This window comes from Neovison vison, chromosome 12, assembly GCF_020171115.1.
Source record: "Neovison vison isolate M4711 chromosome 12, ASM_NN_V1, whole genome shotgun sequence".
In the NCBI taxonomy this organism is placed as follows: Eukaryota; Metazoa; Chordata; class Mammalia; order Carnivora; family Mustelidae; genus Neogale; species Neogale vison.
The window spans coordinates 36,897,354-36,913,890 of NC_058102.1; the positions used below are offsets into that span (position 1 = coordinate 36,897,354).

Genomic DNA, 16,537 nt, shown 5'->3' on the forward strand with positions numbered 1-16,537 from the left:
AAAACCAGATAGAGAATAAAATTACTAATAAGCTGTAATTATACTACAAATTTTGATTTAAATATGTTAGTAAATAAACATCCTAAACTAGCAGAACCAGCTGAGAGATCAGTCTAGAGGGAGAATCAGGTGGGGAAAAATGGGTGTGACAGAGAGCAAAGTACAAAGCCAAAAAAGAGGATCTCATCCATGGTGGGAAATATTGAGGCTACGTCTGAGACGTGATGATACAGAACAATGGCTGCAAAGGCCCAGAAGGACCAGAGATAGCAGTCCTAAAAGGGTACTGCCTGAAGAGGAGGAGGTCCTTTGGAAGGGGAAGGCATCTTTGGGGGAATGATGATGAAAAAATGAAAGAAGGAAGAAGAGAGCTGAAATGAAAGGTCTTATACTATAGAACAATACTTATGAACTTTAGAATACACCAGGCATCTATACCTATCCCAAATGAGCCAATTATTTAAAAAAAAAAAAAAACAATAAAAATATTTAATTGTACCTACAGAACAGGAAGCTGTTGAACTAAGAACCAAACCTCCCCTACATAAAATCTTACGCTACTGCTGATACAGGAAAACACTATTCATTTAATATTTTAAGAGCTGTACAACTGTGATTGTTTTGAAGGTCATTCTTCATTTCTTTTAGGAAAGATAGGAAATAAGACTGTACAATAATGTAAATATTTGTGTATATACTTTGCTATACTTTTTTCTATTTAAGGTTCACTTTTTTCCCCAAATGTTCACGTTGAAAATTTCTGCACTCAGAGAAAAGTTATAAAAAAGATATAAATATTCTCCATGTAAATTGAACTGTGGTTAACTTTTTGCCAATTTGCTTTCTCTCACTTGTGTATTTCTGTATCTTCACAACTTTACTTTTGTGAATCTTTCCCTAAAAGATACTTTTTAAGACACATAAAAGAATTCAAACTCAATTAACTTTTATTTCACAAAAAAATCTTTGTCAGTTTTAAGAATAATCTCTGTTTCATCCAGTCAAATTTCAGTAGAATGATACAATCATAATTTTTGTTTCTTGGACATGGCTAATTGAAAAATAATTAAAATTTCATATTCACCTGGCTTTTAAAACTGAGAAGAGCATACAATACCATCCATATGCACACATCTTCCTGATGTAAAAATTCTTAGCAAGGGATGGTGGATGTTGATAAAGATTTCAGTATACTAACAGAAAAGAGAACTGCTAATGTTAATAGACTAAATAACCATCTAATCTGAACCAGTGGTTTCGAAAGCCTATCTCATGGTCAGATAGAACATATAAAATGGATCAGACAGAGGAGTTTCAGGTGTTGCTCTGGATGAAGGGCTATGAGATATTTCAAGTCCTACCAAAGTACTCTGTACTTTATTCCTCAGGCACCTTCTCAGTCCAGGGAGTAGTCTGAATACCATTTTGATGTAACTGTGTAGTTATGCAGATTTTTTTTCAAGATTTTATTTATTTGAAATAGAGATCACAAGTAGGCAGAGAGACAGCCAGAGGGGGAGGGGAAACAAGTTCCCCACTGAGCAGAGAGCCCAATGCAGAGCTCAATCCGAGGAGCCTAAGATCATGACCTGAGCAGAAGGCAGACGCTTAACCCACTGAGCCACCCAAGTGCCCTAATCATGCAGATTTTTAAAATCAGAGTATGCTGACTCTTCAAAATACAATAAGGAACTTTTCTTTCTTTTCTTTTCTTTTTTTTTTAGAAATATCAATACAGCTTACAAAACAGAGGCTTTAGAAATGAAAGCAAACTTTGCAACTATATATTCATCTCAAAATAACTTAGCTTTACTATTTAAGTAAATGTATATCATACAAGTATTTTTAAACAGAAGTTGTCTAAAACGTACCACATAAAATCTTTAAATATTTGCAGTTTTTAGCATTCATTAATGCTAGTGTTTCTTTCTGTTTCTTTATGAACAAAGAAAATACAATAAAACATAACGTGATAGCATATCAAATTTCATTCGATGTAACACTAAAATCACAAGAATATTAGATCCAGTATTCTCTCAAATGTTAATTCAAAATGTTACTGTCAACAATAAAAAAAGGAGAGATAGAAAATAGCTGTTATGATCAAATAAGTATAATTAAGAGATATGGAAAACTTTGTACCTTTATGTGGGTTTTCAAACTCTTCAGATAAGAGGTGGTAGCAACAGCCCACACTGCAAACTCCCTTGATTTCAGATTTGGCAGTAAATATTCGAAGAGTGTTTGGAGCAAGATCACCACAAGTATGCAGACCTACCATCAAACAATCCTTTAAAAATGAGAAGAAAAAATACATTTTGGCAATTAAAAGGAAGACTAGAAAAACATCCAGGTGAAGTTTTTAAATGTTCATTAGAATATATGGAGCTTTAAAAAATGATCAAATTCTACCTAGAAAGTAGTATATGTTTATTTTAAATGAAGAATCACTTCCTTTATAGGTAAAATGACTGATTTTTTTTTTATCACAACTAACATACTTTTGGGTTGATATTCTAATGTTTTTGGTTACTTGACCATTTGAATTTTCTGATCTCTTTTACAACTAATACTTGTTTAACAACTAGTCCAATTAAAGATTGGACAATCAAACAAAGCATGTCTTACGAGAACAAACTTGTGATCTGAGACAGATTTATAGCTTCAAGTCAATATTTTTATTTAGTTCTTTACAAACTGCCTGCCAAAACTTAGTCATAAAGAATAAACACTGCTGGGGTGCCTGGGTGTGGTTCAGTGGGTTAAAGCTTCTGCCTTCGGCTCAGGTCATGATCCCAGGGTCCTGGAATCAAGCCCTGCATCGGGCTCTCTGCTCAGCTGGGAGCCTGCTCCCTCTCTCTGCCTGCCCCCTGCCTACTTCTGATCTCTGTCAAATAAATAAATAAAATCTTAAAAAAAAAAAAAAGGATAAATGGTTCTAAGGTGGCATTTCTACTCCAACAATAAAAGTATAGTTTATTCATTTTATCAAATATGGCAATACTAAATTCAGTAAAAATTTTTAAAATGTACACATGTACAGAATGGGCACACACGTACACTTACAGATCTTAATCAATATACCAAGTTTGTTTTAACTCTTCCGTGTCTTAACTTGCTCATCTATAAAATGAGGATAATAATAGTACCTATCTCAATGGGTTGTTGTAAAACTTAAGTAAGCTAATACTCATAAATTAGTACAATCTCTAGCACACAATAAAATTCAGTAAGTGTTTTCTATTCTTATCGTCATGTTATTATAAATTCAAAATAATAGACATATTAAGTTGTGAATAAAGTATATTTTTATTCTATCTTCAGAACAAATACAATTACTTTACTTAAGTTATTCTACTAAAAATGTTTTTTAGCCCATGTATTCAGACCTTAAGCAAGGTCTTAAGTCTAAATTTTCTGAACAAAAAAATTGTACCTATAAGTAGCTTTAACCTGACAGAACATTCAGTTGCTTCAACCGCCACAGCCTTCAAAGTTTTTGGAGTGCTGTGCAACTCTTCTGTTTTCCAGATGACTAGATAGTTTGAGTAGGTTTTACTTAGACGTTGCAACATTGTAAGTAGAAAGGAATTTAGAGAGGAAGTGTCTATTGCTAATTAGGGGTAGAACAACAGAGGTATAAATTTCTCTTTAAATTTAGCTAAGCTAGAGGCACTTGGGTGGCTCAGTGGGTTAAAGCCTCTGCCTTCGGCTCAGGTCATGATCCCAGGGTCCTGGGATTGAGCCCCGCATTGGGCTCTCTGCTCAGCGGGAAGCCTGCTCCCCTTCCTCTCTCTCTCTCTGCATGCCTCTCTGCCTCCTTGTAATCTCTATCAAATAAATAAATAAAATCTTAAAAAAAAATTTTAGCTAAGCTTTCCTGAAAGATAATACAGGAATATTTAATATCATTCTTCAATATATTCATCATATAATATTAATTAACATTACTATCAGGTGTCAGTCAAAAATAGGCAATCATTATTTTGTCCTGATAATAAAATATTTAAGTATTGTATATGGGCCTTATGGGGAGGGGAGGGAAAGTATTGGTTAATCTGGGTTATTAAAGTGCTAATTCACTATAGGATTCAAGAAACATTTTTCCAGGGGCACCTGGGTGGCTCAGAGAGTTAAAGACTCTTGCCTTCAGCTCAGGTCATGATCCCACCAAGGTCCTGGGATCGAACCCCACATCGGGCTCTCGGCTTGCCGGGGGGCCTGCTTCTCTTTCTATCTGCCTGCCTCTCTGCCTACTTGTGATCTCTGTCTGTCAAATAAATAAATAATAAAATCTTAAAAAAAAAAAAAAAGAAAGAAAAAGAAACTTTTTTTTTAAAGATTTTTATTTATTTATTAGAGAGAGAGAGGGAGAGAGAGCAAGCACAGGCAGACAGAATGGCAGGCAAAGGCAGAGGGAGAAGCAGGCTCCCTGCCAAGCAAGGAGCCTGATGTGGGACTCGATCCCAGGACGCTGGGATCATGACCTGAGCCGAAGGCAGCTGCTTAACCAACTGAGCCACCCACGTGTCCCAAGAAACATTTTTCCAGCTAATCTTATATTAGATTCTTATAATAGTTTGCATACAGCCTCTGATCATATTTCTTGGTTCTTTAGACTAATAAGATTAAGTTAAGGAAACTACTATTAAAAGTTAATTCTATGTCTTAGAGCATTTCTACAAATTAAGGAAATCAAAAGTGAAATCACCTCCAGATCTTTAATAATATCCTGTAGTTGTGAATCAGCAGTGATAACAGATGTTAAAGGTGAATATATATTTAATTCACTTGACTTTGATATATGTTTTCTTCTCTCTTTATTTGTTTCAGACATTTTTGTCTTAGGTGTCTGGAATAAAGCAGGTTCTATGGCATTAGCAGGCAAAAGGTCTGTAAGAGAAAAGGCATTTTCAAAACACAAGTTTTCTTCTTGATGTGAATATACATGTAGGTTTTCCATTTGTGTTCTAATGTTAGGAATCACTGAATTTGAAAAATCTGGCAAAAAATCTGAGGTAGACATCTTTTCTTGATTCGCAGAACTGCTGTTACATATTCCTTCAATATCTACTTTATACTTAATTTCATCTTGCACTTTCCTTTCTTTTGTCATTTTTAATGCCAGTCCATTGGCATCTAATTTTGACCGAGTATGGTAGACTTTCCAATGTTTCTTCAATTTCCTGTTTCTCTCCTCAGCTCCATGAGTATTGGTATTTGATGAATCAATTCCATAAACTTTTAAGCCATACTTCAAGGACAAAAAAGAGCTTAGGTAGCCTTTTCCAGAACCCAGGTCAATTACCTAAAGTAAGAAAAACAGAATGAAGTAAGTATTTTAGTCAGATGAGAACAGAATCTTTTCTCAGTATCTTTTTTAAAAGCAAGTAAAGAAATGGTCGTATAATTTATACAACCTGTTATGTTTTTTAATTTTTTGATTCCTACTAAAAACCATTTTCATCATTTTTATTAGACATTTTAAAAGATATTCTAGACAGTATAGTAAGTCAAGGAAAAGATGTAGAAGATATAAATATGGGGGAAAAATCTGTCTTTCTTCATAGACAATATGATTTGCATCTGCAAAAAATCTAAAGAAATACACAAAATTAACAGAATTAGCAAGTGAATTTAGCAATGTGTCAGGATACAGGATTGTTAGAAATTAATAATGAACCACCAGAACACATATAATACAGTAGCAAATAACAATGAGAAAATAAAATTTAAAACCAAGTGAATTAAAATAGCAAGAAAATAGAATATCTAAGAATCAATTCAATGAAGGTTCTTCAAGGCCTATTCACCGAAAACTATAAAAGCAGAGAAAAAATTGAAAGATCTAAATAAAGATACACCATGCTCATGAAATGGCAGACTCAAAATGAAGATGCCCAAAATGACTTACAGATTCAAAACAATCCTAATCAAAATCCCAGCAGGGTTTCTTTAAAAAATTGACAAGTAGATATTATAGTTTATATGAAAAGGCAGAGTACCCAGAATAACCAAAACAATTTTGAAAAAGAATAAGGTTAGAAGATTCACCCTGATTTAGGAATTAATATAAAACTGCACTAACAAAAACAGCATAGTGCTGGTATAAAAACAGATAAGTAAATCAACAGAAAAGAACAGCATATGGAAATAGACCCAAACCTATATAATTAACTGATTTTTGACAAAATGGCTAAAGTAATCCAATAGAGAAGATAATCTTTTTACCAAATGATGCTAGTATAATGGATGTCTGTCCAGGAAAAAAGTGAACTTTGCCTGTCACACAGCAAAAACAAAACTTAGTTAAAAGTGTATCACAATCTTAATATCATAGTAAAAACTATTAAATTCTGGAAGAAAGCATGAGAACATCTTTGTGACACTGAACGGGCAAAGATTTCTTATGTAGGACACAAAAAGTATTTGCTACAAAAGAACTAATTGAAAAAAATGGTCTTAATTAAAATTAAAAATTTTGCTATTAAAAATAGTTTTAAAAAAGAAATATCAGGCCACATTGGTGGCTCAGTTGTTAAGTGTCTGCCTTGGACTCAAGTCATGATCTCAGAGTCCTGGGATCGAGTCCCATGTTTGACTCCTTGCTCATCAGAGAGCCTGCTTCTTTCTCCCTCTCTCTCTGCCTGCCACTTCCCCTGCTTGTGCTCTCTCTCAATCTGTCAAATAAATCTTAAAAAAAATAAATAAATAAAAATAAAAAAAGAAACATTTGTAAAACATATATCTGACCAATGGTTTGTATGCAGAACATATAAAAAATTCTTACAATTCAAAAATAAGATAAGTGGGGCGCCTGGGTGGCTCAGTGGGTTAAAGCCTCTGCCTTCTGCTCAGGTCATGATCCCAGCATCCTAGGATAAGCAGGCATCAGGCTCTCTGCTTGGCAGGGAGCCTGCTTCACCCTCTCTCTCTGTCTGCCTCTCTGCGTACTTGTGATCTGATAAATAAATAAAATCTTAAGAAAAAAAAAGTAAACTTAAGAACTGGCAAAATATTTGAATGCACACTTCACAAAAGAAGATAGACAAATGGCCAATACTAAAAGGAACCCGAAATCACTAGTCATCAGGGAAGTGCAAATTAAAATCACAATGAGATGTATACAAGTGTAAAGTGGTACAGGCACTTTGAAAAACACTGGGTAGCTTATCATAAAGCTAAAACATACACCTATTATACGACCTACAAATCCCATTTCAGGCTCTTTGCCAAAGATAAATGAAAACATGTCCACGCAACAGTTTTGTATGTGAATATTCAAAGCAGCTAAAAAAAAAAAAATGGTAACATCACAAATGTCCATTAACTTGTAATGGCAAAACAAATTATAGTATATTTATACCATGACATAAAGAAAAACAAAGAGTAAATACAACATTGATGACTCTCAAAAGTTATATGCTGGAGGAAACAATTCAAACATAAAAGAACTCATCCTGGAGTGCATGGGTGGCTCAGTTGTTAAGCGTCTACCTTGGGCTCAAGTCGTGATCCCAGTGTCCTGAGGACTGAACTCCATACTGGGCTCTCTGCTTGGTGGGAAGCCTGCTTCTCCCTTTCCCACTCCCCCTGCTTGTGTTCCTGCTCTCGCTCTCTCTGTCAAATAAATAAAATTTTAAAAGAAAAAAAAGTCTTCATCCTATTTGATTCCATCTATATGATATTCTAGAAAATTCATAACTACAAGTTGGCCACGTGTGCCTGGCTGGTTCAGTCGATAGTGCATATGAGTCTTGATCTCAGGGTTGGGAGTTTGAGTTTGAGTTGTGAGTTTGAGCCCCATGTTGTGGATAGAGTTTATGTCAAAACAAAACAAAACACAACTACAAGCAGGTCAGCAGTTGCCTGAGAGTGGAAAAGGAAATGACTTGCAGAAGGGCATAAAGAAACTTTTTATGGTGGCAAATATTTTTATTATGGTGGTGACTACACAATTGCACATACCAAATTCACCAAAATGTACATCTAGAACTGGCGAATATGTAAATTATACCTCAGTAAAACTAAAAAGAAATATTACAAGATTACAAGAAATCAAGATTGTTATTGTACTGGCATATCATTTCATAAGAAATAAATGAACAATTACAGGAATACCATCATAAAAATCAGCATCTAATCTTAGGTCTATCCTAAAATCAGTTAAACACTGATGTAAGTATGAGCCACTCAAGGAAACATATATTTGAAGTAATGCCATTAATTAAATCCTCAAAAATATCAAAGTCTTATAATTTAAGCAGTTTGTAGGTAAGATTCCATTACATAATTCCCATAAATAAGTTTACAAAGAATTCCCTCTGCCCTTTTTAATGTTTATTTCTGGGGTAGGTTTATGGGAAATACAGAAGCATTGTATATCTTAATTTTAAGGAATTACAATCTAACTGAAGATACCAAACCCACATTCAGGAATACAAGGGCCATCCAGTAGAAACTATTAGTCAGTTCTCCCCTATCTGAATCTCCAAAGAAAGCAAAACTCTCTATTTCTTTCTTTCTATGAAACACACTTACTGATACTGATAACAACCTTCAAGTCAGCAACCAGTGGGTTGTTTATAAGCATCAGCACATTTGTTCCTACCAGTGTAAATGTTTTCTTACCAAGAGGTAACTGATTTTGTTCCTATATCTGTTTATGGCAATTCCACTTGTGAATCAAGAATATGCTGGCGGCAAGTAACAGAACATCAAGTTTTGAACAATGAAGAAAATTCACTTCACTTAAGAAATCTGGTGGTACAGTGGCTGAACCATTCAGAGGCTCAATCACATACAGCCTTTGGAACATCTTATTTGTAACTTCTCCGGTTGTAAGATGGCTGTGGAAACTCTAAGAATCATGTCTTCACAATATTATATCTAAAAATCTTTTCAGTAATGGGTGAATTTTCCTAAGAAATCTGTCAGCTGACTTACTCTACTATTTTATTAATCCAAGTTGACTTTTATCCCCCTCCAGACTGGTCTTTTAGGAGCATATGTCATGTGAGCAATACAATGAAAACCTCTCTGCAATTAGGTACCATAAACTATAAAACTTTTTGCCTTCAAACTATTTGGTCTGAATAGCAAAATCTCCACCATCCTGATCTCTTGTCCTTTACTCAGAGTAGGCTTGTCCTTTCTGATCATCCTATTGGATTGAAAAGAAAGGATTTTCCAGTCCAATGCCTGGCGGGAGGTATCTTCCTAGTCTCCTAATTCTGTTTAGGAGACTTTACCACAGAAAAAATTGTCACACATAGAGATGGCATTTCTTAACACTATTAGTATGGTAATACACTTCATATAGAAGAGTTATATATATTTTTTGAGTCTGCCTTTTTTTAATAAAAATTGTATTTAAGGCATACAACATGATGTTTTGATATACATAATGAAATGATTACTACAGGCAAGCTAATTAACATAGCCATCACTTCACACAGTTACATCTTTTTTGTTTTTAAATAAGGAGATTCACAGTATCTTTTTTTATATTAGTTTTAGAGGTAGAATTTACTGATTCATCAGCTGTGTATAACACGCAGCGCTCTTGACATCAAGTGCCCTCCTTACTGCCCATCACCCAATTCCCCCCACCACCTTCAGCAACCCTCGGTTTGCTTCCTAGAGTTCAGCATCTAGAAGAGTTATATTTTGTTGACTGACCTAGAGATCTAATTACCATTCTAGGTTAATGACTTCCAAATTTATAATTCTAGTATGAATTTCTCCCGTGAATTTCATATTCATATAACTAAAGTCTACTAAACATTTCCACCTGAATACCTAATAGAAGTCTCAAATTTAATATTTTCAAAACTAAGTTCTTGATATTATCTGTAAAACCTGCTCTTCTCATAATATTCTCCATCATAGTTGATGATATCTCCATACTTACTTCCAGGTGGAAATTAAGACGCCTTTCTTTTTCTCATAGCTTCCATGTGAACTGTGAGCAAATCCATAATCTTAGCAACTACCCCTAAGCCTGCCTTACTGCAACGACCTCCTCAGTAGTCTCCCTGCTCCTTTCCCTTAAGTTTATACTCAAAAGAACAAAACAAAGTCTGACCATAACACTCCTCTTAGCAAAATCTCTCATCAACTCTTTTATCTTATCTCTTCCTTACTAACCTCCTTTGTTACTGGGATTTATGCCTTAACTGAAAACTCTTGACGTGTTCAAGCAGGAACCAATTTCTGGAGAGAACCAGCCTGAATGTCTAAAAAGACTATGGTTAAGAAGGACAAAGACAGTGAAAATATCTGCTTTGTAACAGCCCTCAACACAGCAACCAGAGTGATACAGTGTGGCCAACGGTTTCTCACCTCATCAGGACAAAAGCCCAAAATATCACAATGGCCTCCGAGACTATAATTTCATGAACTGCCTTCTACCACTCCAACCCCAGCTCTTACTACTTTGCCCTTAATCTCTCTACTGGAGCTGACCTGGCTTTCAGGCTCTTTCAAGAACACACCAGACATATTCCCACTCTAGGGCCACTGAGCATGTTATCCCTTCTATCTGAAAAGTTTTCTGTCCAGATATTCTAATGGGTAATTCTAACCTCCTGAAGGAAGCCTTAATTCAAATGAGTTTAAAATGAGTTCTTATTTGTTCCTTCATAATCAAAAACTTTAATCTCCCATCTCTGAATTAGCTACTTCCTTTTGCTTTTTACTTTATCTCTTTAAACTACATCAACACATACAAAAATATACACTTTTTAAAAAAAGATTCTATTTATTTATTTGACGAGAGAAAGATCACAAGTAGGCAGAGAGGCAGGCAGAGAGAGAGGGGGGAAGCAGGATCCCTGCTGAGCAGAGAGCCCAATGCAGGACTCAGTCCAGGCCCCTGAGATCATGACCTGAGTCAAAGGCAGAGGCTTAACCCACTGAGCCACCCAGGCATGCCCCCCAAAATATACTTACAATCAATTTATTATCTATCTCTCCCCACTAGAATGTAAATGCCATGGGGCAAATATATCATTCGTTTTGTTCACTACTCCATCCTCAGTATCTATAATGTTGCCTGGCACACGGTAGGAGCTAATGAAATATCTATTAAAGTATGCATGTATGCAGGTATGAATGAATAAACACATTTTAGAAATAAAAATTAAGAAGCCTTGGTAATGTGAGTAAGAGAGGCAAAAGGCAAACAGGGAGCAATGTGGCTGAGGCAAAAATGAATTCTGTTTTGTTTTCTTCTCTGGTGTCTATGGTCATTAGTAAAGTAGGTATTTCGGAATCTGGATTTTCATCTATCCCCATGAAATCTGTATTTATTAAACCTACATTTTAAAAGTAAAAGCTGTACATATACGATAGATCTTAAACTTTACTATTGTGAGAATTAAATATTGCTATAAAGTGATTTGAAGAGAAAGACTTTGTAAGTCTGTAACTTAGGTTATTTCATTCCCTAAGAACAGGACTTAGTGCTATAATAGAGTCCCCTGAAAGCAGGTCTAACATGATATATTAAAGTATTTCAAATTCTTTTTCTCTACACTTTAGAAATACAATACTCTGCAATATGAATTTAAAGTTATTTATTATATAATAGTTCATATAAATTAAGAATAAATGTAGTTTAAATGTAAAGTTATGAAGCACAACAATAAATAGGACTTATCTTAGTTTGGGTTATCATAGAGCAGATTCTTTTTTTTCTTTCTTTTTAAAAAATTTTATTTATTTATTTGAGAGAGAGAGAGAGAGAGAGAGGAAGCAGGCTCCCCACTGAGCAGCGAGCCCAATGAGGGACTCCATCCCAGGACCCTGAGATCATGGCCCGAGCGGAAGGCAGAGGCGCAACCCACTGAGCCACTCAGGTGCCCCCCCAGAGCAGATTCTACCACAAAGATTTAAGTATAAGTTAGATCATTTGGGAGGAAGTAGAGAGCTGAAAAGGAGAAAGGAAGGCAGCGCAATAAAAGCTGTGCTATTGGGGCACCTGGGTGGCTCCGTGGGTTAAAGCCTCTGCCTTCGGCTCAGGTCATAGCCCCAGGGTCCTGGGATGGAGCCCCACATCGGGCTCTCTGCTTAGCAGGGAGCCTGCTTTCCCCCCTCTCTGCCTGCCTCTGCCTACTTGTGATCTCTGTCTGTCAAATAAATAAATAAATAAAATCTTTAAAAAAAAAAAAAAAAAAAAACACTGTGCCATTAAGAAAAATACCACTGTAGAAGCTAGCATACAACACATACCTCAGAATCATCCTACCTGAAATGTCAAGGAGTTGATGTATTTGTATACCAACTTTCATCAATCATTAATTCAAGGCTGTTCAAAGGGAAGAGTTAATATCCAGAACCTATAGACAAGTAATGCTTTGCTTTGGCAGCCAGAAAAAACCCACAGGGGAAAATGCAGATACTGTCAAGTAGAAGGTAGGCTGGTATACTATGAAATGTCAGAGAATATTTGGGTTAGCATCCAATAGTATCTGCTATAACAATGAACTCACCAGCCATCCTATGAATGAAAATATGAGTATTTCCACTTCACATACCTATGTTTTCCTTCCATATCTCAGCGCACTGCTTTCTCAGCCAGAAGTAACAACTATTCCCAAATTATGATTCCCTTGCTTCTTTATGAGCTGTTTTGCATGTATTTCTTTTTGCATTAAGAATATACCATTATTTTGCTTAAAAGCTTTAAAAAATGGTACCATAAAATATGCAGTCCTCTATAAACTGTTCAGTTTTTCACTCAATTTTATGTTCCTAATATCCAACCATGTAATATGTATAGCACTAGTTTATTACTGTTTAATTGCCCCTTTTACTTCAGGTGAGTATCACTACCATGGTGAGCCTCTTACTGATCCAGATAGGTACCGCTAGGTATGATACGCTAAAGAAAAGGTTGAAAATTACTGCCTTAGCTCTTGCCTCTAGCCATTAACCTAGAGATCTATGCTGCCACAAGCGGTTTTGCATGCCTAGCCCGAGCTGTGATAGTTTTCTAATCATCCTCAAACTCTCCACAAGTCTGGAAGAATCAACGGAAAATATTCTAACACCTAACAGAAACTGAAGGAGGGAAGATTCTCCACTACCCCCACAGAGGTTTTAGAGAAATAAGAAAAATAATTTACTACTTTTACAAGCCAGGGATAAGTAAAGTAACTCACTATTTTTATAGGTCAATATAGGCAATCTTTGATTTTATTTTAATATCTGTTTTTAGACATTACTTTTTCACAGAAGTTACTTTTCACAACAGGAATGCACTGTGATTCTGACACCGTGAAAGAATTCTAATCCTAAAACATAGTTTCTCAGAGTTACTATCATGAGGCAGGTACCCCAGACCACAGCTTGGTAACCCAGGTTCTGAGAACACCCAGTGACAAACCATTTTGCAGAATGTCATTACCATAATGCTGCTTCAAGACTGAAACTTAGTGAAGATAATTTAAAAGAGTAAACCTGGTAGCAAAACGTAAATAGTCATACCTCATTTTTAGTATAAATTTTTTATACTCACACTGTACTGGGAAATGAGAGCACATATTTGAAGTGTCCAACATAACTAACATTAGCTATTATTTAATAACATTTAAAGGCTAAACAATGATCATAGATAAGAATGTAAATGATACCCCAAAAAGGCACTAATTTTAACACCTGAAAATACAAAGAAATTCTCTACCTGCTTTATCCCATAGTAATCAGCAATACTGCTGACCAGCTCTGACATAGCCTGAACTTCATGAGATTTTTTCAAATTCATAAATTCATCTGGTTTCACATTTTCACCTGAACAAAAATAAAACAAAATTAAAATACTGCTATTAAAGAAACAAAATGTAATAAAAAATTATCAGTTAATATTCATGTTTTCTGTAATTACTTATGAAAATAATACAGAGATTCCACTGTGTCTGCATGGTAGATCTCCATTTATCTGCTATGAATCAAAATTTGAATTAAGAACATAAATAAGAAGATCCATAGAACATTATATAAACATTAAACATTATGTTAAGAAAAAAATGTTCCTTGAGGGGTGTCTGGGTGGCTCACTTGGTCAAGTGTCTGCCTTTGGCTTAGATCATGATCCTTGGGTCCTGGGATTGAGCCCCACATCTGGCTCCCTGCTCAGCAGGAAGCCTGCTTCTCCTTCTCCCTGCTCCTCCACTGTGCTCTCTTACTATCTCTCTCTCAAATAAGTAAAATCTTAAAAAAACAAAATAAAAAATAAAAATGTACCTTGACACACAAAAAAACCCCAATTAATTACAAAGGAAAAGACTGATAACGACTAAAATGTAGGGAAAAAAATGTGGAGATCTGTAACTAAGTAGTTTTATACAACACAATGCATAAGAAAACCTACTTATCTAAGTATAAGCCAGTCTAGCAGTACTCATGATAGAAAAGCAGTGACAGAACAATAAACTAAGAACATGTTGGAAAGAATACATGAATATATATGAACAGTATATTGCTTCTAATAACTAAAAAAACCCATACATACACACTTACCAGTTCTCTGTTTTTGACTTCCTTGAAGGGCTGTACGTAACTGCTCAAAAGGAGTACATATTCCCAAGTTTTGTACAGAATAATATCTCACAGCCAGAGCAAAGGCTTCCACACTCACCAGCTTCTGGGAAGTTTCACAAAATATTTTGGGAAAATTAGTAATACCTAAAAAGATCAGGATAAAAAGAGAAATGTTAGCAATAACTAGTTAATGCTAATTTGTGTGAGAGTTAAAAAAAATAAATAAATGAAAAACACTGGATCTTTAGAACAAACTATAATATTTTCATTTTGTTTGAATTTTGACAATATTGCTAATGGTTCCACTGTATTTGTTAATTCAGCTATTAGTTATTTACAGCACTCAGTTTTCTCTTAAGAGTGTACACAATTATATAACTAAACTCTAAATTAAAATTTGGCCTTTTTATCCTCCCAAAAACCAAAAAAAAAAAAAAAAAAAAAAAACCAAAAACAAAAACCACCAGCAGCAAAATAAAAGTTTAAAATCTTGCTACACTGTAATGTGGTCATTAAATTTATGGATGGTCCTGGCTGACCTACAACTGTGAATTTAAAGGCAATCAGTCTACACTACACTGTTATTCCCTGTGCACACTGTGTGAGGAACAATGGCAATGTCCCCAGTGGTAGAAATGTTACTGTAAAATAGCACCTGCATCATTCAGACCATGGAGAAATTTTGCTTGTGTGTGTGTTCAATGCACTGTCAATACGAGTTTTAAAACTCGTCATGTTAAAATTAGGTGAAAACATTCATTTTTTTCCCTAGTCAGTTTTAAGCCATATATTCTGTAAGTTTACTATAGGACCTACTGATGATTCCCACATGCTCACTCCTCAAGAAGAGTATGGTCAACTGTTATACTGCAAATATCAGTACCTCTCTGCGTGAGCATCCTGTGTCCTGTTGAATTCTGGTGTGGACACATCTCACTGAAGTGAACTATGCCATTTCAAACAGAAGTTTAAAGAACTGGAGGATTTGCTATGCCTTCTTTTCCCAGAACTGTTAATCACTGAAGTATGTGTCAAGATGGAAGCTAAGTCCTTGAGTGACTATGACATGGACATCACTGATGCCAAACTACCATGGGCTACAATACAAAGGAAAAGTAAACTTTGTTTTTGGTTTTTTTTTTTTCTTTTTTTTTAGTCACTGAGCTTTTAGGTTTATTACTGCAGCATAATCTCATCTATTCTAATGGACTAGATGGAAACACATATACACTGATAGAGTTGCTTTTTATTTGCTCAATTTCAATTTTCTATGGCCATTTTTATGTATTTATTTAGGAAGCTTACAAAAAGGGCATTCCAATGTGTCCATAGTGGTTCAAATAAACTCTTTGGATGGATCAGTCTAATTAAGTTCATTCACTGAAGAGTCCTTTCAATAATTAAAAAGCCCCACACATCCAGTGTTTAAATAAAGTATTTAAAATGCTCACCTTATGAAATGAAAGAATGGTACAATTCAGGAAACAACTTTGGTTCTACCAGAGAAACCAAACTATACACTATGAAGTCTATTCTAGCATAGCCGACGTTCCACAGTTACTTATAAAATTATAAAAATTCATTCAAACACAAAGAAGAATGATTCTAGCAAAAATAAAAAGAAGAAAATTCATGAAGGCTTACAGAACTCTAAATAAAACCATGTTTAAGATAGTATCCTTTTAAAGCTACTATCTACTAAGTTGTTGGTGATGTTTACCATGTTAATCAAGAATTGGTAGAGACCTATAACTTCCATTTCTGAATCAACTAAATAGAAATTTAAGCTACAAAATTACTATAGTGAATTTATTTAAGATATATTTTGTGTATTATAAGTTCTTTGGATATTTTACAAACTGAATTTACTAGCACAGCCAAGAGTAATAAAATTCACATCAAAATATTTAGGCATGATACAGAGGGGAAAACTCTGTCAACTATTAAGTGAGACTCTCAGGTTTAAGGGCAGTCTCAACATCCCCAAGTTCCA

General features: G+C 34.9%; 1 protein-coding gene across 8 annotated transcripts in view; it reads right to left on the reverse strand.

Moving 5' to 3' along the window:
- METTL25 (methyltransferase like 25) overlaps positions 1–16,537 on the reverse strand; it is a 143,082-nt gene that overhangs the window by 105,261 nt on the left and 21,284 nt on the right. For all 8 annotated transcript variants that reach the window (XR_006381376.1, XR_006381374.1, XR_006381373.1 and 5 more), the window contains exons 2-5: positions 14,524–14,688; positions 13,688–13,794; positions 4,712–5,308; positions 2,143–2,290 (exon numbers count right to left, since the gene is read on the reverse strand). Coding sequence is in view for 3 of the 8 variants with exons in the window: in XM_044228319.1 (XP_044084254.1) it covers positions 2,143–2,290; positions 4,712–5,308; positions 13,688–13,794; positions 14,524–14,688 (1,017 nt within the window). In the remaining 5 variants the exon portion in view is untranslated. The remainder of the gene's footprint in view (positions 1–2,142; positions 2,291–4,711; positions 5,309–13,687; positions 13,795–14,523; positions 14,689–16,537) is intronic.